The 24,297-nt window shown below is 46.6% G+C and overlaps 1 protein-coding gene across 1 annotated transcript in view; it reads left to right on the forward strand.

The window, feature by feature from the left end:
• Positions 1 to 24,297, forward strand: part of PTPRN2 (protein tyrosine phosphatase receptor type N2) — a 714,418-nt gene that overhangs the window by 567,841 nt on the left and 122,280 nt on the right. Inside the window, exon 13 of the mRNA XM_048510498.1 lies at positions 11,093 to 11,308. Coding sequence (XP_048366455.1) covers positions 11,093 to 11,308 — 216 coding nt within the window. The remainder of the gene's footprint in view (positions 1 to 11,092; positions 11,309 to 24,297) is intronic.

Raw genomic sequence — 24,297 nt, forward strand, 5'->3', positions numbered from 1 at the left:
TAGGGGAAACTGATAGTTAAAAATTGGGGATGGAACCAAAGCTCTTTTGGCCCCTCCCCAGGTTTAGCCTTTGGCCTGGACCTCAGCTAGTAGAGGAGCGGCTGTCGAAACAGAGCTGAGAGTCTTGGGCTAAGGGAGCCTCTGCATCACATATTGAGCCCGGAGAGGGGAAGCGCATGACGCCCCTCGTGAAAGGTTGAGAATGTGACTCTCAGCTGAGGATATTTGCCACATCAATTATAGAGCAGCATTTGTTCACTATTGAGTGGCTTTCCCAAAGCTAATGAAATTAGTTTTGCCCTCTGGGATTATTTAACAGACCCTGGCATAGTAATAAAATTAGGTGGATTCCTTCGCCCTCAAAAACCACTTTAATAGTACGGAACAGTTTCCTCAACGGCAGATCTTACAGATCTCCTGATGCCTGACTGAAGTGGCAGCAAAGCTTATTTCTGACAGCCTTTAGGAAAAAAAAAACATCTCCAGCAGATGAAGGGGTTTTATCCAAGTGAAGACACGTCAGTACATGACGTGAAGCCGTGGGCTTGAATGCCTGCTTAATTCCCCCTCCCTCTTGGAGGAAAACTCCTTGTTAGAAGAGCAGGGGACGCGGGCATTTGGATGCTATATTTTCATGCAAATAGTGGGCTTAATAAAAAATGGTATTCGTGCTGGAACCTTTTGGGGGGTGGGGGGGAGCCCCGCGCCCTTCCCCCATTGTTCCCCCTTCAGCTTCCATTTAGTGACAGCGGCACCTAAAAGGGGGGGGGGGGGGCGGCTCGCGGAGAGGCCGCTGTTCCTGCTGACTGACAGCGCCGCCGTCCATTCAGAGCCTCTCGCGCCAGCCGGTGGCTCCGGCGGAGTCTCGGCCCTGCCAGCCAATGGTTGCCGGCAACCTGTGGAGGGAGCCGTCGCCGTGGCAACCGCTGCCCGGGCCATGTGCTCTGCCGCCGCCGGCCGGGGCTGCGCGCGGGCCCTATAAAGGCGGACCTGAGCGGCGGCCGGGTGGCCACCCCGTCGCCTAATGGGGTTGGGGCGCCAGGCGGCGCTTCCCTCGGTGGCACCCGCAGAAGTACCCGGGCGGCCCGCCTGGAGCGCTGAAGGCGGCGGCAGTAGCATGGAAGCAGGTATGGGGCGTTGGGGTAGCAGGAGGAGGAAGCGGGGCGGGGTTGGAAGGGGTGGCGAGGAGAGGGGAGGCGCTCTGCACAGGCTCAGAGGCGCGGCTGGCCTTGCTGCGGGCAGGCCTTGGGGTCTTCTGCCCCTCCCAGCCGGTCCCGGCCCGAGAGGTTTGAGCTGGGCTGCCGGCTTCCTCCTTCCTCCCGGCTCCATCTGGCTGGACGGCGGGTTAACTGCCCCGCGCTGGACTGCTCTCCCTCTCGGCGGTGGGGACGGGGTTATGTGTTCCGGAGAAGCGGCTTGCCATTGGGACCCATTGCTGTGGTTTCGCCTGGAGTCTGCACGCCTCTTTCGGGGCTCGGGGACCTGCTGCGACCCTGCCAGTCGTGGGGGTGGGGGGAAGGCGACGGCCCCTGCAGCGGCTGCTTCCCCTGTGGCCCGTGGGGACCCTCCTTGGAACAGAAGCCCCCGGGTTCAGCGGCTGCGCTCCCTCTTCGGCCCGCCTTGGCAAGACGGAAAGCTCAGTCGGGCCACCCTCGCCTTCCTTTTATAGCCCTCCTGTCGCTTCTCCTTAAATTTAGTTGCTGACGTGTTGGGAGCCAAACGGGGAGTTGCGAGCGAGCGAGGGCCGCGCTCTCTCGACGGCGGGCCTCCGTCTCCGTCTCCTCGCTCGACCACTCGCAACCTACCCGTTAGCAACGAAGCGCCCGCCGGACCTGATTGGCATTCAGAAGCTTGCCATCTTTACGCTGCAAATGCGGAAGGCGCAAATACCGGCACACTATTTTGAGGCTCTATTTCCATGCAGCGGGGGCTTAAACAGGCGGCCTTTCCTTCGAAGACACACGGCAAAACATGAGATATTTTGAAAAACTCCTTGTCAACAGAGATCTTAAGAGTGAGATGTGTATTTAGGCAAGTAGGGTATTGACAGGATGACAGAAAACAATGAAAACACATCAGGAGTATCTGGCGTGTTAGCATTATTTGCCCATGCAGCATGTATACAATCATGGTAAGTATTAATGTGTGTATAACACACACACACACACAAATCACATAGAATAGGAGCACCCACAGCCTATACCTAATGGGAAGCATGTATGTGTGTACATTCAGGGTGAGAGAGTGAACTCTCTTATCATCTATTTCTTTTTTTTTTTTAATTTTGTAGAAATATTAAAATGGCTCCATCTACTGAATAGTAAAGCATAGCAGTTAGTGTGGTGAAAGATATCCCCTGCTTTGGGAATGTATATGGAGCAGTCAGAGGACCAGATACCAGTGAAGAACAAATGCTGGCGTTTTAATGGATCTGGTTTTGTTGAAATGTATGAAATGCATCATGGATTGCCTTGAGAGTCTGCACATAGGCATTTATACTGGTCATTTATATGCATCTTCCCCTCTTCTCGCATCTTTTTTCCCTAGGAGTATGTCAGACTCCTCAGTTTCTTCTTGCCACACTGCTGTAACCCTTCTGTTCTCTCTTAAACCTTTGGGCAACTGTTAACATTTCAGCATCTCATTGTCTAACAAGACGCAGTTCCCTATGAAGAGTAGCTTTGGTTTCCCGCTTCCCCTTTTCTCTTGCTACACAATAGTATTTACCTTCAGGAACCAAGAGGAAAGGAGCTCCTATTGATCCTAGAATCTTTGAAACTTGGCTGAATCCTTGGGTTCGATTCCTTCATTGTTGGGGGATATTAATCCTTCTCAAAGATAGAGAAGCTCCCCCCCAAGTGCTTTGTGGGGTTGAAGGTTGAGGAAGGGTCATTGTGCCCCTCCAAATGAATAGGTCTGTGGCTCTCACTTTGACCTTTCTCAGTGATTTGAATAAGCTAGAGTTCCCAGAAATCCATCTGCCTTTTGTGCGTGTCAATTTTGTCTAATCTTTCCAACCCTTGGATAGTATCAAAAGCGGGGGGGGGGGGGGGAGAAGTACCTTCCCATCAAGTTGCAGCCTGCCTCTTTCCCTCTCCAAGTAAAAGCGTTAAATTGACTTTGTTTCAGGTGATGAACTGACATCTGCTAAAAGTAATTCTGAAACAACACTGGAGAAATGGAAGGAGGACAGAAGTCTGTTAAGGGCGCTCTCTCCCGCCCTACTTCCAGTCCTTTCACCAATCCAAAGAATCGCCCCATCTGAAATGCAAAATAATAATAAAAAAACTTATATTTTATGTTTGGGGATGTGGCAGCTAATAAACTAACAAGGGTACCTTTGTATTTATCTGACAAATTATCTGAATCTGACGAAGGAAGCTTTAACTCTCAAAATTATTTAGCCTGGAAATCTTGTTGGTCTTTGAGGTGTGACTGGAGTTGAAGCATGACCTGTATATTTAAGTAAGATACAAACTGTCCCCTCCCTATCCTGAACACATCTTGTCAGTCCAACTGATTTGATGCTGTTCTTGGTGCACTAGGAAGTGAACGGGTTAATATCCTTCCAAATGAAAGTGTGTGTACTAGATGCTAATGTAGGTCTAATGCAAAGAGCAAGAACCCAAACAATTCAGAGCTCAATTTTCCTTGTGTTTACAGTAGGAATGATTTTGCACGTGTTTCATAAGCTGTTAAAATTAAGTAGACTTATTTATCTTGCGCATCTTTCCATGCCAAGGAGAATGTACCGTCCATCCACCAAACTCGTTGACCTTTTACACACTTCTCTTCAAAATTGTTGTTAATGTGGAGCGCAGGCATTTCTCTTCATTTAGCCCAGTCTAAAATGTGATGTTAATAAGCAAGCCTCATTGTTTTCTACAGAAACACACTGAGCAGTGTGCTTAGATGTTAAATTATTGTTATGAATAATAATCCTATAGATAATGTCTAAGTTTCTATTCTTTAATGTCAGTTTACTAAAAAAAAAGATTTTTTTAAAAAAAGTCTGGCTGAAACTATGTATATTAATATGAGTTTATAGTCAAGAATAATTATTTTCTTGTCATTCCTTTTCTTCTGCTTGGGACATTTTCCCCCTTCTCTTTTTTGGGGGCCTCCTTGAATGGCAGATTTGCAAGTACAATTTCATCAGCACAGAGGAACAATGGCTTTCAGTTGCACAAAGGATTTCTCCCACCCTGAATCTCAGCCACAATGCCTCTTGCTCTGATAATAGCTTCTGAAAAGATTTTGTAATGCAGAGAATTAATACATGATTATTTCTGCCTGACTTCTCCCATTTATTAGGTTTTGGAGTGTATTTTAAATTAAAAATACCATTAGGGTGGGTTTTTTTTAAAGAGCTGTCACATTTTAAGATAAATCATATTCTAAAGTTTTATACCTCTGCTTACTGTGATTCCTAGTTCTCGTTGTTTGTGTTCAAATCTGTTGTAAAGAATAATCAACAGAGAATTATCAAAAAAAAATGTGAAAACCCCTCTGATGCAATATGTTCAGCTAAATTCTGCCGCCAAGTAATTTTGGGGGAGAAATATGGAAATACATTTTTCTTGACAGAAGTAGAAAGGCAGCCTACAGTAACTGCCAACCAAGAGTCTCCTTATCTCTACCTAGCAATGGCTTTTGAAGGCTGACATTCTATCATCCTCCACTGAATAGCATTTTCATTAATGAAGTTTGCTTGCTTAGAACCGCAACGTCTATTTTTTTTAGCTTTTCAATAGGAGGAGAATTGTTACTTAAGGCTGATAATTGTGAAGTGAGATCAATATCTTGTATCCATTATATGAGCCATTGTTCCAGAGTTGCTCCAAACCTCTGTGCGCACTGAGTCAGGGAAACAATGCCTGTTTGAAGGATCTGTGCAACATTTGTACTGTTGGTTTGCAAGGCGATGCTTGTGGGGGACAATGAGGGTTGCAGTGGTCCACACACTTCCTTCTGAAGGAGACATCTGTGAGGTCCTCTGGCTTTGCTCCAGAGGAAGTGTGGAGGAGGGCAGAGTGCAGAGGACCTGGATGAGAATATCACCCCTTGCTTTAAAAAAATGAGGTGGACAACTTTTGATCTGCTCCTGCAGACCTGCCATTGTGGAAGTCAAACATGGAAACCATTTTTGGATAGGCGTGGTGAGGTGTTGGGAGAGAATATCTAATGCTAAATGAAAGGATGCCACCAAAAGGGATGGTTTTTGACTGAAATGTCAGCTGCAGGACATTGAGAAATGCCCTGCTTCTGTGCAGGGTAGCGATGTTGCTTTTTGTCATCTGCCTTGGCAGGAAGGAACCCACAGGCCTCATACCCTGGGCCTGCTGTGCAAGTGGAGAGGTCCCAGGATGTGGAGCTTGAGCATCCCTGTTCAGCGGCTGCCCAGATGGGCTGGGAGGCAGAGTCCCCTTGGCACCGGGATGACTTTACCAGCCATGCCCCTGATCTGAGTGTTTAGTCAAGGCCAGAGGTTGAAAAGAGCATGCCTGGCTGGGGCCCTCCCCCTTGTTATGCAACAGCTCTTCTCCTTACGGCTCCCCTCCTCCATCAGCCCAACCAGAGCAAGGCACAGGCTGTAAATGTCGCATTCACACATCTGGCAAGAGCCTCTGCTCCCCTTTCCGATTTTTAGACGGATTAACCCCGGATTCTGCTCGGAGCTGAGCGGGGAGGGCTAAGTTCCGCGAAGGGCGCACCGGAGCCAAGGGCGCTGGCGCGACGGAGGCCTCGTAAGATTCTGGCCTGGAAAGGCGGCCTCCCCGTCGCTCTGGAAAGGCCGGGCTGCCTGCGTGGCACCGGGGGCCTCCCGCGCCCTGGTCCCAGTGCTCCCCCCTCCCGCATTCCTGACAGCCGAGGGGGAAGGACTGCTGCTCGCCCCGAGGTGGCCAAGGCCACGGGCGAGAGGGGCCACTCAATCAGCGCACGAAACCTGCCCAAAGCGCCCTCCTCGCTGGGAGACTTGGTTGCGCCCCTCCGAGGCGGGGGGGGGGGGGGGTTTCCCTTCCAGGACGCGGCCCGGAACGATAGGTCGAGCCCCTCGCTTCGCCCTGGGCCCCGTTCACTGCCCTGATCCTGAGATCCCAGCCGATCTCGGTCCCCCGGGCGGCCAGAGGTCGGCCTCTCCTCCTGGGTAGTTGACAAACTTGCAACTTTCTCAGGCCGCGACCCCATTTCAGCGGGAAGCTGGTCAAGACGCACCGGCCTCCCGCGCTGCCTTAGACCCAGCCTGGGCGCCCGCTGCCCTCGGAGCCTGGATGTGACCCCGCCAGACCGAGCTGAAAGGGAAAGCGCGGTCTTAGGAGAAGGGAGAGAGGCCGGCGGCCTGCAGAGCCTCCCGAAGGGCTTTCTGGGTGTGTCCTAGCGGCTCTTCCTTTCCTCCTCCTCCTCCGAGGAGCTTCCGTGTTTCTGTTCCATCCTCACAACAACCTGGTAAGGTAGGTTAAACTGAGCCGGAGACCTGACCTGTAGAATCGTGGATGGATTTGAACGTGAGCCCAGTCCAGCGCTCTAACGAAAACGAGGCTTTCCAAGGACGTCGCACTTTTTGGATCTTCCCGACGGTGTCTGTGCGGCGTTCACACACCCCCTCCCCCCCCCCCACTTCGCATCCAGGCGGCCTGCAGAGACTGTCCCAGGAGTGAGGCCCGGCGCCTCTTTCGCTTTCCATACAGCCCCTCCACGTGGAAGAGCGGGAAAGCGATTTTGCGCGCCGCCGGGGCTGAGTACCGCGCGCGCGCACGAGCATGGTTTCCAGCCGGCTGCTAAGCCCCGGGACGGAGCGCCGGTACCAGAAAGGCTGGGGGCGTTCACGGCGGAAAGTTGGCGGAGCGTGGAAATGCCCGGGGGTGTGTGTGTGTGCTCTGGCGCTGCGATTTCGCTCTCTGCAGGATGAGCGACTGGATCCCTCCCTGGCCCGCTTCGCCCGCCAGCGCAGGCTGCGGCATCAAGGGCCCAAGGCCTAGGCGACCTTCCTTTCCCCATCCTACACCAAACGCCGCTGCTGCTGCTAACTCCTCCGTAGGGCGACTAACTTTGAACTTCGCACCATTCCCTTTCTTTGGGAGCGGCTTCCGGGCCGTCCGGAGCGGCGCGGGTGCGCCCTGTCGTTACTTGTTTTTAAACCTTGCACCGTCTTCTCCCCGGTCCTGATGGACAGTCCGGTCTGGCGGGAGAGGCAGCGTGGTACAAATGGAAGCTCTTGACCGGCGCCCGTCCGCAGGCCTCGAAAGAAAGATTTGATTTGCCCTCCACGCCGCGCAAATGGGTGGAAAGACGCGCACTCGGTGCCTGATCGGTTCCCCTCGCGCCTTTGACAGCCCTTTATTCCGCCTCGCTTCATTACAGCCGCTTCCGACCGGGCGGCTTCTTTTCCCGGCCCAAAGGGCAAGGCAGAGCTCCTTTCGTTTTGTGGAGCGCGGAAGATCCTGCGAGACCCGGGCTGGTGAAAGGCGCGATCGCTCCTGATTTCAAACGGCTCCTTCCTGGCCGTGATTGTTGTTTATCGTGGGTGCTTTGGACGGCGGTTTCATAGGAACCCAAGAGACGAGGCGCTGAATCAGGCCGGCCCCCCTTTGTAACCCTGCAACCTGTTTTACAGCTGCCGACCGCTTCTCCTGGACCTGGAGCATCAAGGAGCAGAGCAGACAGAGGCATGCTGCCACCGTGGGGTGTCGCCTGCCTCTGGTGGTTTCTGGTAGCCACCTCTTAAGCCACTGACAGCCCCTGTTCCACGAATCGATCCAGTCTATTTCTTTCTTAAAGCCCCCTTTCCTTTCTGCCCTTTCATTCCTCCCAACCCCTCTGCAAAAGGTGGCAACGTTGGGGCCACTATGCAGATGGCTGACTGAGGCCCAGAGCAAGAGATCTGACTGCCGCTGTTAGCAGCATTGGATTGTTGCTGGAGGGTAAGAGCCTGTTCCTGGCATTTCTGCCTTTATGACAAAGTAATCCAGACAGTTGGGAGATTTCTCATCTGCCAAGGGCACCTGGACACCTAACAGGATACTCCTCGACTTCGTTCAGTTGCCCTATAGTGGCCTGTGCGTTGGAGAAGTGGATTCCGCCCAGCATATTTCTAACGTGGCCTAAAGGGCAAGGATTTGTAGTAGCAAATAAGTGGCAGAAGGAGCCAGGAATGGGGAGGGGGCGCCACACAGGATTCTACCCCTTTTCGTGCTGGTGCTGCTATCAGTTAATAAGCCGATCCTGCTTACATCGAGAGTAGCCCCACTCGCAATGGGATCCTAGAGAGTCGGACTCACTGAGTAGGATTCCCAGCGGACCTTCTTAGGATGCTGTTGCGTGCTTTCTAGTAGGCGCTTCCATTGAATCTGTAGGGCCGGGAAGCTGGCCGGTCTCGGCGTTAAAAAGAGGCGCCTCTTAGGATCGGGTTGCCCCTTTATCTTTTCCGGGGCCGGATCCCTCTGAGGCGTACATGTCACAGCCTCTCTTCTCAGCCAGTCCTAATCGGGGGTCAAAAGCTCGGACCCTGCGGCGTCCTCAAGGATTGTTGGGCTGCAGACCTGGCGGGCGCGCGCGTGTGTGAGAGAGGGGATCTGTGTGGTGTGTGAGTGCACACCTCCTCTTGGGAGAGCAGCCACCGCTGGGCGTGCGGGGGTCCCTGGGCCCTCTCCAGCGAGCAGCTGCCGGCAGAAGGCGTCGGGGGTGCTTGGGCTTCTTTTGGCTGGGGGGGGGGGGGCGTCCAACTGCGAGCCCTCCAAAGTCGGGGCAGACGGGCGAGGCCGGGTCTCCAGTCAGGGGCAGGATCATTTTTCAAGCGGCCCTATTGAGATGCAGATGGCGACCTTTCCCCCGCCCGAGGGCCCGTCGGCTGAGCGGTTCACGCAAGGGCAGGCCTGGAGGAGGGCGACTCACTCGCTCTCCCCCAAGGGAGCACGCGGGCCCTGGAGACGGGGCAGGCTGCTCCTGGAAGCGACCCTCTCCAGGCATGGAGACGAGGGGCGGCCGCTGCACGTGGGAGAGCCACGGCGTGGGAGCCCCCCCTCCTCCTCCTCCTCCCAAGAGCGCGCAGAAGGACGGGCGCGTTTTCTCCCAGGTCGCCTTTGGCTCCGGTGGCGGCTTCTTTGCCAGCCCCGGCTTTGGGCCCGCAAGTGGCGCCGACGGCGAGCCGCGGCTCTGGGCATTCCGCGCGGGAAGGGGAAGCTGCCGTCCGGCCTCGCCCTGAAAGAAGCGGGACTTCTGGCGGCGGCGGCGGCGGCCTCCTCCTTCCGTAGCGCTCGAGGCAGGCGCAGCAGCCCGCTCGCCCCCGCCCGCCTGGTTCCCAAGCCACGGCCGGGCTTCTTGCTCAGACGCGTCTCCTCGCAAGCCGGGCGCACGGGGGTCCCGAGTTAGGCGCAGTGGGTTCAGCTGCGACCCTCTTCCGCGGGGAGCTGAAGTGTCTCCTCGGAGGAGGAGGAAAGCGGCCTTGGAGCGAGGGGGGGGGGGTAGGTGCCGGAGGCAGAGCGTGGCAGCGGCGCCTCTCCCGCCCAGAGCCCGGTGCGGGAGGAGAGGCAGGTGGCGCTGGGGCGCAGAGGCTCCTCCCGCCGGCTGAGGAGGAGGCGGGGGCGAGCGAGCGCCGCTTGCCTGGCTGGGGAGAGGAAGGGGGGGGGGGTCTGCTCGCGTTTTCCTGGCGAAAGCGAAAGTGGCGGAGGGAGGGAGGGAGCCCCGCCTTGCGAAGGGGGCCAGCCAGCCAGCCAGTGGGAAAGGCGGCCGCGCCTCGGCGGCGCTCGCTCGCTCGCTCACTCATTCAGTCTCTCGTCTTCTCTGACTCCGCCGGGCTGCTGGTCGAGCGCGCCAAGCCCCGCTGCCTGGGAGAAGAGGCTGCCCGCCCGCCCGCCCTTTGCCCCTCCGAGGCGGTGGGACAGAAGGGGGTCTGCCAGCCCCCGAAGCTTCACCGGAGCGCGCGGGAGCCCGGAGCCCTCTTTCCGCGCGCAACGAGGACTTGGCTCCTGGCTCGCCTCTCCTCTTGGCCCGGCGCGCGCTGCCATTCATGGCACCGCCCGGGTAATTGTCAGGCGCGCCTGCAAGTTTGCCTGCCCGGCCTTTGATTGCCAGGTTGCGATTTTAATTGTCGCTAATATAGCTGATCATGAAGCTAATGAGAGGAAATTATTGGACAACTTTTCACGCGCGTGGAGACGGCGGAGAAGCGGCGCCAGGACTCTTTTTTTTTGCCGTCTTTGCGCACACACCAAAATTTCTAACAAAATCTGGAGGCGGTTGGGCACATTTTCATTCTCTCTCCTTCCCCTTTTCCATCAAGGATTGAACTTGTGTTGCCCCCCCCCCCCCCCCCCCCCCCCGCAGCCACGAGGGCAGGGGGAGCTTGCTGCATTCCTCCTTCCCGTTGGAAATCTCTGCCCCCTAATAATTGAAATTAAAACACAATGTGGACAGAGAGCAGGAGTTATTGAGGAGCCGGCTGGATAGATTTTTTAAGATGGCTGATTTTGTGCGGGAAGAAGACATTCGCCTCTCACTTTTTACATTAAAAGTATCATGAAGAACTTTAACAGCAATAGACCACGTCTCTCTATCTCAAGCCTGTGATTTTTATTATTGGAAGTCGGGTTTTTTTATTACCAATTTCCAGGGTCTTTTTGGACAGTTGACATAACTTTTTAGAAATGAGGCAAGGTATGTGTTACTGAGGAACGTTTAAACCGAATTTTAAACATCTATTTATGTTTGGTTGGTTTTTCATTTGTTTTGCTCCAATTAACCTAGTGTTGCAGTGCTGTGTTTGCTTACTTGGAAGAAAGTCTCATTGAACTCATTGTAACTTCTTTATAAGCATCTATGAAGTCGGGGCTGCCTGTTTGCGTTCATCATTCTAGTGCAATAAGTTGTGGCAAATTTTGAAATACACCTGTTTAGCAATAGCTTTGCAAGTTAGATTTCTGTTACACCCCATTCCACAGAGTTCGAATGCATTTTAAATTAACGTGGAAAGCAGCAGAAGCTAATGTCATCTTAGGTGACAAGAATTTTGCTGACAGCAGTTTAGGGACTATCTTTTATTTCTACTGTAAAACAAATGCACAATTATTTCTCTTCTCTCCTTTTTTCTATATAGAAAAGCAAGCTGCAGTTTTTGCCCCACCATGCTGGACAAGAAGAAGATGCCACCAAATTCATCATACTAACGCTCCTCTCCATCGCTTGCATTATTGGGATCCTTGTGGCTTCTGGGGTCATCTACTGCCTCCGCCACAGCTCACACCACAAACTGAAGGAGAAGCTGGCTAGCTTGGGCTCTGATTCTGGTTCAGATGCTACAGCCGCTTATCAGGTAAGAGACTGGTTTCTCTACTCCATCCATTTGTTCTTCTCCTTGGACCCTTAAAAGTGTTATTTATTGTCCTGCACACTCGAGGGAGTGCTGCTTTTATTTATTCATAGCTGAGGTAGGTTTTTTCTTTAAACAATGCCTTACTTGGACTCCCTCCATTAATATTCTCCCAGATAGACTGTAACAGCTTTTTATTGCTAGTTATTAATCTTGTCTATTCTTGTAACTCGCTGTAAATGTGCCTCTAATTACAAATGTTAAAAGGAGTAGTTGGCAATTGCACTGCCTCTGGAAAAAAAATAACATGGATATCCAGAATCTGTCACCGCATTGTAGATATTTTTAAAAATCGTTACAATTTATGAGGTGTGTTCCTTGCTTTGAATCATTGACTTCTTGGAGGTCTGAAGGTGTTCCTTGCTTTGAATCATTGACTTCTTGGAGGTCTGATATGAAAAGAACCTTTGACCTGAGCTGTTGTCAGTTTTTCCCATTATTCAAATAAAGTGGAATATAATGCTGATAAATTTGCAGGAGCTAGAGGAGTTAGAAGCAGGACTGTTTATCTGAGAACAATGGCACCGGACCTATGCCAAAGAAATAATAAATATAAGTATTATAGATGCAGTCAATTCAAAACTTCTGTAAGGTAAAGATAGTGCTGTTTCTGAAAAATCAGTTAACAGCTAGAGGCTTATATCACTGATATCTTATATCATCTTTAGGTCTTGTGTTTGATCTTTTAAGATGCTGTATTTATGCACTTGTCTTATTAGTGGTAGTGTTTTACTTGGTTTAAATACTTCTTGGTTTAAAATTGTTAGTTGTATATAGGAAGCTGTTTCCCGAGTCTCTTGTTGTTGGAAAGCTATGGAATGTAATTTAAAAATATTATGGTCAATTGTTCATTTACTGCATGTTCATTTACTGCGCATATATTTAACATGTTAACATGTTATATGACTGGACCAATGATATTGTTTCATGACTCATTTTCATAAATCATAGTATCCCTGTAGAATTTTCCTGCGTTTCATCAGAACACTTGGAAATGTTTAAGCATGCTCTTGGAACAATTATCTATGTATTCAAATAAAAATGTTTAGTGAATCTGGAGCTAAAACTGTTCATGTTTATTTTTACTAGTGTATTCTAGGAATATGAAATGTGCTTGATTATGTATCCACATGCATGGAAACTGGATTTATAAAACCTCAAAGAAATGGATCTGCTTTTTTTAATTCCTTATTTTTTTCAAAGTGTGATTTCCTCCCGTTGGGAGGGATGTACAGTTGTGTGGGAAACTTTGCATGTCTGGTGAAATCTTCAGTGAGAGTAAAGAGTTCAATCATGGACCAAGTTTTTAGTCTTTCAGAGGAGAAGCTTTTAATACTAGTTCTAAGCTTGAGGAGGAAAGTCTTAATGCAAAGACAATAGGTTATCAAAGGTTAGAAAAGGGTGTCTTTTCACTGTAGCTACTTTTGCGGAGGAAAAGTGTCTATCCAGTGAACTGTTTTTCTTGTAGTTAAATTTGACCTTAGACTTTATAATGTGTTGTTATGTACAATTAACACAGATTTTTTTTCTTTCTGGGTGTAGTGATGGGGGGGGATCATACTTTTAGTTATGATAAGAGGATACGCCTTGCTATGACAGTTCTAATTAATAATATCTGTAATTAAAATCATGCTCTTCCAGCAGGAAAATTTGTTTGAATTTTTGGGAGTGACCTTTTTGCGATTTCTCTTGGGGCACTCTGGTTAAGTTGATATTGATTTTATAATGAGCTCTGGTTTGTTTAATAGGAATCTGTAATCCAGATGCTAAATGAAATTTAAGCTTCATTTCTTCCCATCTTGTATATAATCTCTTTTAAATTGGTAAAATAAGATTTAAGAATGAATAAATGTGATTCATTCTGGTCTTCTTTTTTCAAATAGGCATTTAAATCTAATTAATTTTGAGCTAAGGTCAAAGAGTTTTTCCCAAATAGACCTCTTGGTTCTTGTTAAGCTAAGTTGTAAGTTGAAACAAAATGCAGGGTTCATGTTTTGATTGTATCCAAAGCATTTTAATGCTTTTTGTGCTTTCATCAGATAATAGTTCAGGAACATGTCCCCAAAAATCTCTCATGATTAAAGTTTAGTAGCAAAGTTTTCATCCTGTTTCTTCAGTGAACAATCACTGACTTGACTGTTGACTAATTTTATGTGACTTTGCTCTCACCCATGTTAAGTTTAAAGAAAATCTGGAGGGAATGGAGAGTCCCCCCCTCCCTGCCCCAAATCATTAAACCAGTACAGAACAACTTCATGTATTCAAATAGCCGTGGGGAGATCCATTCAGAGCATTTGCATAATTGGAAGTTTGGATTAATGGGGGTGCTATTTATATTGACCTGGGGCTACGCGAGTGACATGCAGTGATCTAGGCTGTAAGGAGTGTAAGAAAAAGGGTGTTTGCATAAAAGGGCTTCTGTCCTGTTAAGTACAGGCACAGGTAATCATTTTCTGCTTTTGCCTTGGGTTGCTGAAAAAAAATGAAGAAGCTTGTTGGCATACGTGCAGCAAGGAAAGAGGATAGTCTTGAAATCGAGGAACAACATGCATAAACTCAAAAAGTTTTTATAAGGCATTTTAAAATATTCTTTAAAATATTCTTCCGCTTGTTTTGCCTTAAGAATAGAAAACGCAAACTGGGAATTGCATTTCTTCTCACATGTTGCTGCTGATAGAACTGCAGAATGCTTGAATATTTAATCCACATTTTACATATTATGTTAATAAGGTAGAAATTGGCAAGCAAAGTCCTTGCATCGTAATTGGCAAGAACAGTTCTAGAGACTGTAATTCAGATACCTTCCAAAACATATTTACACTGCCACCTTATGCCGAGTTACTCTCATCCAAGCACGTTTAAAGCACTGGACTTCGATTGGAGTAACTCTGTATTGAACCACTAGGTTCATTTGTGGGTGTAAATAAACCTGAGCTGCTTCTGACAGTCTGTATACCCCTCCCTTGGACTATTCCTCTGGTTTCCTAATCCAGCCACTCAGCTGAGAGGTTTTGCTCCACCTTTGTTCATAGCTTCCTTATTCTTGTTGGAGGTTTTGCTTCTAATTGAATAATAAGGGGAGAGAGAAATATGACCAAGTGTAATAGGAGAACATTTGCATTGCTCCTCTTCCAGTGTCCACTGGTTTCACTGGGGGATATGCTTATCAAGTGTTTTTGTAACCAGGAGATTCACGTAGACCTTAATTGTTGAGGCATGGTGAATGTGTGAAATGTACATTTACTACTCAACGATAGGTTGAATTTTCCCCTCTTGCAGGAATATTGTGCATGTGTACTATGTGCCTGATTCAGCTCCTTTTGGCAAATGGGGTGTAAAGCATTTAAAACTTTATCAAGAATAAATTAAACCAACCACATCTCCAAGCCATCAAAAACCCTTTCAAGCTGTTGTCTATTACTGTTTAACACCACAGGATTATGTGACACTGAGCCTTTGAAATTGTGTTAATAGAACAGAGGCTTGACAGATATATAGATCTTGAGTTTCCCCCCTGTCTGTCTTGCTTGGTTTAAGTTCAGCAAAAGATATGCATAGCAGGAGGTTTTCTGTCTTTAGGGAAGAAACCAGAAGTAGTCACATTCAGGGTTGGATCCAGGTAGCATTTTTTTTCTTACAATCTTACTAAATTCCTCTCCCTAACAACCCTATACCTGACATGGGTTTTGTACATGCAGTTCTAGTGATCTCTAGCATAGCCTTTCTGAGTGGTCAGAAAGTGGTCCTTTTTCACCAGCAGAAAATTTGAATGAATCCAACACATCCTTTTTTCTACAATCCGCATGAAATACGATATATTGTGTGAATATTCATGCTCATGTTAAATGCTAGCCACGCATGGGCACATACGGTCTACTTTGTGCCCATTTTAATACTTTCACATCTTTGCTTAATTGCACATGTAACAACTGATTTAAATCAGTAGCTGAGCCCAGATCACTAAAAGAGGTTCTTGCTTTCCCGCCACTGCAGAGAAACATTTCTTTTATATTCTTGCTTGTATTAATTGTCTAAGGTTGGAAACCGCCCCAAGCCCAAAAGGGGAGGGGTTGTCTAAATACCCGATAAAAGAAATAAAAAATGACACACTCTTCTGGTGGCTGTTGAAAGAGCCAGTTTAATGTTATGTGACCTCTGCCTTCCTTTTTTTGATTTTGTTGTGAAACCTGAAAGCGGATGCTCTTCATTTTATTCCACTGAGCTGGCTTTACTTGCATGCCTTCCAGCCCTTGGTGCTTAAAGCGTGGAGCGGGTGAGCAGAGATGCATTCAGGCAAGGAGTTCAAGGGAGGGAATGTGTGAACATAGTAAGTGCATACTGTTGTTGTCTTTGTTATTAATAAACAGTTAATGGCCGTGTGCATTTGGTGATGCTCTCCTAAGCCCGTTCCAAGAAATGTGATTGTGGCTGCACCTTGGCTTTTTTGACCCCTACACGGGGGAATGTTGTACTGGACAAGTTGATGTCTGGTCATCCTCCTTGCATTATAATTTTGAATTAGAGAACTCTATTAGTGAATATAATCTTTCAGGCAGCTAGTAATTATCAGTGAAACATTGTTCCAGTGAGAGATTAGTCTGGATGTTAAAACAGAATGATGCTGAACTTACTAAGCTTTCTCCTTATTATTTTTATGCTGATACAGTTCTCTTAGGGTTATTGGTATCCGTTGGGCCTCAGCAAAGAGAAACTTATTTTCTCCTGTAAGAAAACAGTGTATAAATTAATTGGAGTTGGGAAATGTGTACATCTAAGCACTGCGCAAAACTGGATGAATCGTTTTGTACTTTTAGGGGCCTACCTTCAAGAGTTCCCCGGCGGAGCTGATGAAATGAAGGCTGCTGTCATAGTCCCACATTGGTGCCAATAAATATTTTTCTGTTGAATTTTGTTAGGATGATGCATGCAAAGTGATGGCCACTGTCAATTTGATGAGTTTGGGCTTACTAAGTAATACAGAACTCTAAGCTCTTGCCTGATCAGGGAAATAGTAAGGAAAGCGATCTCAGAATAACGTTGCCTTTAAGTTCTTCAGGCTGTTCTCAGTGAAAACCAAAGGAAATCTCTTGTCAAATTTAATAGTCTGCCCCCACCACAGTATTTTGTTCTAAGCTGTCACTTTTCAGATAATGTGCAGCATGATTCATTTAAGGATAGTGTGCATTTTCGTGCCTTTTTTTGTTTAACCTTCTCACCCGCCTTGATTTGTCAAATATGCATATAGTACCAGTTATGTTAGATAACTCCATTTTTCTGCACGGGGCCCACGGAATGTGTTTTATAAGAACAGAGTAAATTACATATCTTCTAGGCGATAGAATGTCAGCTTACCCTAAAACAGAAGTGAAACAACTTGGTAAAAATAGTGGAATCTAATAAGCTGTTTAAATTTAGGCAGCGAATAGGATCATTTGGCAATTGTGCTAACTCATCAGGCAAGTTCAAATAGCGTTTTGCAAGAAACTAATGGCGTTTGACAAGCTGAATGTGAACGAGCCTTTTTTTCCCCCCTACTGAGGTGACGCGCAGAGCCTCATACGATTTTTGGGATCTAGGCTCATTTTGAACTGTAAATCTTCCTCTCAGTTTCCAGGTGTTCTGTAGGTAGTGAATGTATAGGCTTGGGGTTCTCTGCTGTGTGATAAGTTTTGTGATACATAAGTAGATTATTGAGATCACTGAGACTGGATTAACCTACGAATAAGAAGATTTACATATTTACACGTTGATTTTAAAGGTACACACCAGCAGCAGAGGTCTCCAGGTAGAAACCTGTCTGAGGCACATGATTTTAATCTGCTTATGACTTCAGAGAGTAGTTAGACTTTCCTACAATGTTTTTAGGCACAAACATACTATTGTTGACTAGCCACTAGTCTCTCATACAGGATTCCACCCACATCAGCCTGACCTTTCACCAGAGTCACAGTAAATTGTACAATGTTTGATCATCACCAGAAACAGGCCTAACCATCGAGCACTCTCTTCTCTCCCAGAGATAGAGTTAATCCTCTCTGCCACACTCCCAGGCAGAGCTACCCTTCCTCTTGTCTGCTCTTTTTCTTGAGCCAGACCTGAGCTGTCTCTGTGGCCTCCCTGAGGCAGAACTCCACTCCTCCTCTTCTGTGTTCCCTCCAATATCTTATCCCCCTTCTTGAAGGCGATTTGATGCTATAGTAGCGCTCATATAGGCTCAGCTGAGTGGCTGATTTTCCTTTCAGAGGCAGGACAACCTCCTGCCCATCATATTTGGATATTCAAAATGCTTAACAGTGAAACATGTGATGCACAGAACTTCTGTGTCTTTGGAGACCTGTATAACAGCTTGGCCTTATGAGTAGTGTTCAAGTAATAACATATACATTCAACTGAATGTGTGGGAAAACCTTGCAGAGATGTGTCCTGGAGGTGGGTGGAAATGGGTAGTTTTGGCTGGGCTGTGTACTATGCGGTTCTACTCAGGACATTGCTACTAAGGTTGCATATTAATGTGGTGGGGTGTAAAAACATACTTTGTGTTTTGCACACTATTTGTCAACTATTCAGTGTAGTGCCTGCACACTATTTAAAATGGCAGCATAGGTTAAAATGGTACATTGGGCGAATTTACTCTTTTCCTCAGAAGTTTTGGAACTCTAATTGGTCAGAGACATTCTTCTATGTGTTTTTAAAACTCCCAGTCTTTGGCCCCTTCTGCACATGCAGAATAATGCACTTTCAATCCACTTTCAATGTACTTTGCAGCTGGATTTTACTGTGCGGAATAGCAAAATCAACTTTCAAACAATTGTGAAAGTGGATTGGAAGTGCATTATTCTGCATGTGCGGAAGGGGCCTTTGTGTGTATAAAAACATTCCATTAATGCATGAATATGTAACATTGAGCGACATTTCTACACTGTGTGATCGTATCATAGTCTGTAGTGAGCGTATTTGTTTGTGTGATACTTATTGTATCTAAGGATGAAGTGAATTTTTAGGTGCAGGGATTTAACTGGATAAAATTAAGACTAATTGCCTGAGACCGAAAGAAACATTTGCATTGGATGATTGGGTATAAATATTTCATTAACATCAATTAAACAGCGTGTGCCCAAGGCTTGTGTTGCGGTGCATCTAGGGGTGCTAACAGGTGATGTGGATCAGATCAAAGTAGATAAGAAGTGCTAAAACTAATGTAGTACAGTTGATTTTATGGCCCACTTCATCTATGTAGCCTTGCAAAGCAACATGGCTTGAGAAATTGTTTGATTAATTCCCAAGGGACAACTGTGTTACTCTGCTGCAACCAAACTAACAAAAGAGCTTTGTATCACCTTCGAGATCAACGAATTATTGCGACATAAGCTTTAGTGAGCTAGAATCTACTTCCTCAGGTCCGTGACATCATGCATCAGACAAAGCGAGCTGTTGGCTCTGAACACTTCGACCATAGTAAATGCGTTATGCTTGAAGGTCTAGACCAGGGTGTTGAATTAATTTGTTACTAGGGCCTGATAAGACATAAATGTGACTTGGTTGGGCCGGAGCCTGCGTTGGGGGGTGTCTTTCTCAGCTGGCACTTTCCAGAATGGCACTGGGAGGGGGTGCCTAGACTGTTGAGCTGTGGGTGGGGCGGTTGCCTTGAGAGGGCTTATCAGGCTCACGAGCCAGCTGAGGCCACCCCCCACCCCCCTTGCTCCTGGTCTGGCCTGATCAAGAGCAAGGGGGATAGGGTGGCTTCAGCTTGCCTGATAAGGGGCTGGATCTGGGCTGGATCTGTGCCCCCCCCCCCCCCGGCCACATGTTTGACACTTCTGGTTTAGTTTTGGTTTGTTGAAATAAATTTTTACCTTTGGGTTTGTCTGGTTTTGTTTTGTACTGAATGACATAGCTAACCCCAAACCTAGTGTCCATAGGTTATTGTAGTCTAGAAAACCTGTAGTAAAATTTTTAAACATCTGTTGTGCTGTAGTAGTTTGAAGTGATAGCGCAAAATACTACTTGGTTGGTTGAGCACTAACATGAATCTTACTCTAAGATAGCTGTATTTCAGGGTCATCCTGACAGATACATCCTATCTTATCGTATTTGGGCTTAGCCTATTGGTTCTTGCGTAGAGACTTCCAAACCTTCTACTAAGCTGTTTATCCCTTTGTACAATCTTATTGTTGTTGTTGTTGTTAATTAAATTTAATAAACCGCCTACCCCCAGAGGGCTCTGGGCGGTGTACAGCAAACCAGTGTATAGAACTCCATACATAACAAACAAAACAAAATATACCCATAATATTAAAACCCTTAAAAACACAGCATCATTAACATAACCTCCATTAGTTGACCTCAATTTGTTGACGGCGCCCGATCCCAAGGCCGGGAGGGGAACGGCAGAGCTCGATAAGCTCTTATAGCCAAACATTAGCAACATGCTAGGCTTCTGCCGTATGGCAGTCTTTTCCAGCCCATAGCTTCAAAGGGAAAGGATATGTACTGAACCCTGGTCCCATAGTGGCATTTGCCTGAGATTGCTTCTCTATCCTCTTTGCCATCCTGTTTTTCCAGGCCTCTCAGTTGCCAAAGTAGGAAGAGTGAAAGGAAACTGTTAGAGGCCTCACTGTTAGGCAGGAAGAGAACAGAAATGGTGCCTTTTTGTGCCTGATGTTCTCTCAGCATAGTTCCTGCTTAGTACCTTCTGTTGAAATGAGGGAATTCATGTAGGTGAGTCAGTTGGGGGAATGACCTGTTTCCAAGGCCTTTTAAAGGCAAATTGATGGTATTCTTCAGAACAAGAAAAAGCAGCAGCAATTGGCCCCAGTCAAATGAGGCAAATCTCTGGGAGATCAGTACTTTAAAGAAACAAGGCTTTGCCCATTGCATTATTTATTATTGAATTTTAAAAAAACACAGTTTTAACATAGATAGTGCTTTACATCCCCAGCGGGTGCCAGACCCTCACAGAACAAATAAATATTTATGTTGTATGAGAATGTAATGTCATAAGGACAACGGATGGGGGTTGAAATTGAATGAAGTAACATTTAATTCTTGTTGGTATTCCCAGCATTCCAAAACACGGCTTGCAATCTTCTCTTAAATGCTGGGTTTTTTTCCTGGGCTGTCTGTACATCTGGCATGTACAGCTTGTTGCTTGTCAGTCTTTGAAATTTTTTGTTCATAAAGAATACTGCCTTATTCTGAGGGTCGTGTTTCTGAATTTGGCCCACTCTTGGTGACAGGAGGGGAAAGCAGCTGGTACTAGACATTTTGGCATTCTTCTTTGTTCCTTCCTCCAGGCAGGCTGGAGTAGCCAACTTCTAGTCTTGGCTGCAAATAGTATGTCAGAAACCACTGGGACTTCCTTCTGCAATAGCTGTTAGTTTGATTTCTATGCTTGATGCGATGGCTGCTCCGTAGATGACAGATCTCTGCTCTAGCTCATTGCACTGACGCTTCCTGCAAGCCCCTAACCCTGTCTTTCTGACACAAATGGCTAATTGCCTATCTATCTGTGCGACTGTTTCAGCAGCTGCTATTAAGGAGCAGCGCGGTGAGGATTTTGCGTACAGCTCAACAATTAGGGTGTGTGTGTGTGTGTGTGTGTGTGTGTGTGTGTGTGTGTGTGTGTACAGGGGTCATTCATAACATATGTCACGTATCACGTGGAAGGGACTGAGTAGCAAAGTTGCCATAGGAGGTGGCGGTAGTGGCTGAAATATGATTGCTTCTGCAGTTCATTTATGTAATCTATTGTTGATTGGTGTTAACGGGTATATTTCTTTGCATCGCTCTGATTCCTCTCCCCTCCCCGCTTCAAATGACCTCTTGTTTGACTTCAGTATAAGATACGTGATAAATAAGCCCTGTGTGATATCTTCTGCTGCTCTGTGTCAGTGCAGGCTGTCCAGGGGAGGATTCAGCCGATATATTGGAAAAAACCAACAACAGTTTTTGCTGTGGTTCAAATCACACAGAAGACTACCCCTACCAAGATAGTTTCATGTGCATTGGGTTCTTTTTTCGTTTGAACATTTGATCTTTCATCAGCCTGAAATAACGTATTCTTACAACATACTGTTATATGAGGCTTCTGACTGCGCTGCCCCCTTTATCTTCATCTGTTGTGGCTGTTTTCTGTGCCCCTTTGCTTTCTTCTGTTTTCCTGCCTCCATCATCTTCCTGTCCCAACATTTGTCTTGTCTTTGTATGATATGGAAATCCTGAATCATTTGTTCCCTGGCCTCAGACTGTAGAAGGTTTATTTAAATTGCTTGTTGCTTCTCCATGGAAACCCTAAAGGCTAGAGGATGTATGGCTTGTAGCCTTTTTGCAAGCAGTACAAAACCTCTTTACACAGCAGCCATATTGACTGGTAGGAAAAAAATTGGAGAGGCATTCCTTGCAGAATCAGAGACAGTGAACTTCTTATTTTTTAAGAAGTACATAAAGGGTGGTGCCTCAGACACGGGCCAGAAGGGAAAAGTAAAACAGATCCTCAACTGGACATTTTTTTTGTATAACCCTCAGAGATAGGGAGGAATCTGCTCCCTGAAGCAGTTGCTTCATTTTATTTTGTCAATTTTATTTTTCCAAAGGGCTCAGGGTAGATAAGGAAGATAATGCTGAATTTTTAAAGTTGGATTTTAATTAATACCTTTGCATGTTTTACTTTTACTGTTTTTATTTTGTAAGCTTCCTCAGGCAGTTTTCTGGCAAGGTGGCATAAAAATGTTCTAAGCGAATGAACCTACCTTTCCCACCCAGTGACCAACTGATTTGAATAAAAATATCTTGCAGCTCTTCTAGAGGTTACAAAAGTCTAAGCCACTAAGGTATGTATAGTTGCTGTCTGTCTACCTCACAGAAGGGATAGGCTCCTTTGCCCTGCTTCCTACTGCATGCATAATATGGGTCTTATCTGGATGTTGGGTTCTGGCAGTAATAGCCCGTTAGAATCTATACAGCTGTACAGTTGGATCCCTGGTGTATCAAAGAGATGCCTGTGTAGACACTCCTGGGTGTGAAAAAGGGTCTATCCGTGGTGGCGAACCTTTGGCACTCCAGATGTTATGGACTACAATTCCCATCAGCCCCTTCCAACATGGCCAATTGGGCATGCTGGCAGGGGCTGATGGGAATTAGCAATCCTGCTATCTGGAGTGCAAAAAAAAAAATGCTTCACCACTGAATCTAATGAGCTGGAAGTTTTTCCCAGCCTCAGTGCTGCCACGAACACTGGTCAGTCTCCATAATTTTTTTCCATTACTTCATCTGCAGTGTTCCAACTTCGGCAAAAGCAGCTTGTGTTTCAGTTCAGTGGGGCTCGGCACCCAGTATAGGGAGGGCAAGTTAAAAACGATGTTGGTTTCTAATGTGTCACTTCGAACTATTACCAGTAAGATAAAGAAACAACAGGGCAGTATTTAAATCAAATAGATCAGGAACATGAATTCAGAGATGTAGGGAATTTGTTACAGATTCTAGTTGAAAATTCAGAGGTTGAAAATGTCCCAACGCAATGTTCATTTCTTCATTTGCGACCCATTTGTGGCTTGCAAGACGTTCCTACTGTTCTTGGATCTTCTGCAGAGGTTGAGCATGATCTACAAATGCATGAGTACCGCCGCCACCTCCCCGCCAACAGATCTGCTAGAGGAAGCAAATGGGTACCTCCGTTTGTTCTTGCCTCCCCAGCTGTGATGAAAGCAAGATAGTTTGATGAGAGGAGCAGTTTTAGCTGTGCAATGTATACAATATTGGATGAGAGGTTGGATGTAGGAGAAATTCTCCTTTCCTGTTCCCCTTCTTGGGTTTCTGTGGCTGTACCGCCATAAGACACTTGTGTATGGATCATTCTTGCTGAACTGGCAATAGTTTTCATTTTCTTAATAGACTGGGGGGATCTGCAGGCTGAAATTCAAATAACAGATTTCCTTCTCATGGGTCAAGCTAGGGCATTCCTTAAACATCCTATATTTGACAGGGAGCATCAAACAGATTTTAAAAATAGCACCTGCGTTATTCCGCAATCCAAGAATAAAGTTTCAGGTGATTTTGAGGAAAATGCATCTGGAAAATGCATGACACAGAAGAGTTTTTCATTGTTGTGATGTGATGCTCTTCTCTCAGCAGTTATACCTGGGAGATGTAAGAAAATCCCCTTTTTAGAATGGCCGTGTCCTTGTTGGTATGGTGGTGTTGAAATGGCTGAGCACTGTGCTTTTTACATACAGATCTGTAGTGCCCCTTTTAATACCAATACATAATGGGACATCCTGGATGACATCCAGTGGTGTTCAACCTATGGCACTCCAGATGTTCATGGACTGACATTCCCATCAGCCCCTGCCAGCATGACCAATTGGCCATGCTGGCAGGGCTGATGGGAATGGAAGTCCATGAACATCTGGAGTATCATAGGTTGGCCACCCCTGACATAGGCAGTTTTCTCTTTCACTTTTACCTTCTGATAAGCATTTTAAAATAACACAAGGTTGCTAAATTTGTGATGGTAGCACGCAAGATTAGGAAGACTCTGATTAACTCTGTATGATAAAATACTGCCGTCAGATGCATGATTAATATTAGTCAGGTTACTTGTGTTTAGATTTGTGTTGTTGCTGTTATACTGTACTTCTTTTGAAAAAAAATCTTGTGCTGGTCATTGACTGTAAATAAATATTGATCGATTTCCTTCCCTTGAGAGTGGATTGAAGGAAAACATTTTCATCTTCCTTCATGACGCTGGAACTTGGTGCCTCCTTGAACTTACCCAGCAGGGCTTTATTTATGTGATTAGAATTGGTTTGCAGGCTTTGCAGGGAATGAGGTGTCGGAAGAGACCAGCTCCATGTGACAATGTCTGTAAAATACTGAATAGTGACATCAGCAAATCAGAGAAGGAAATATCATCTTATCTAGATACTTTGTACTTC

This window comes from Sphaerodactylus townsendi, linkage group LG11 (genome assembly GCF_021028975.2).
Source record: "Sphaerodactylus townsendi isolate TG3544 linkage group LG11, MPM_Stown_v2.3, whole genome shotgun sequence".
In the NCBI taxonomy this organism is placed as follows: Eukaryota; Metazoa; Chordata; class Lepidosauria; order Squamata; family Sphaerodactylidae; genus Sphaerodactylus; species Sphaerodactylus townsendi.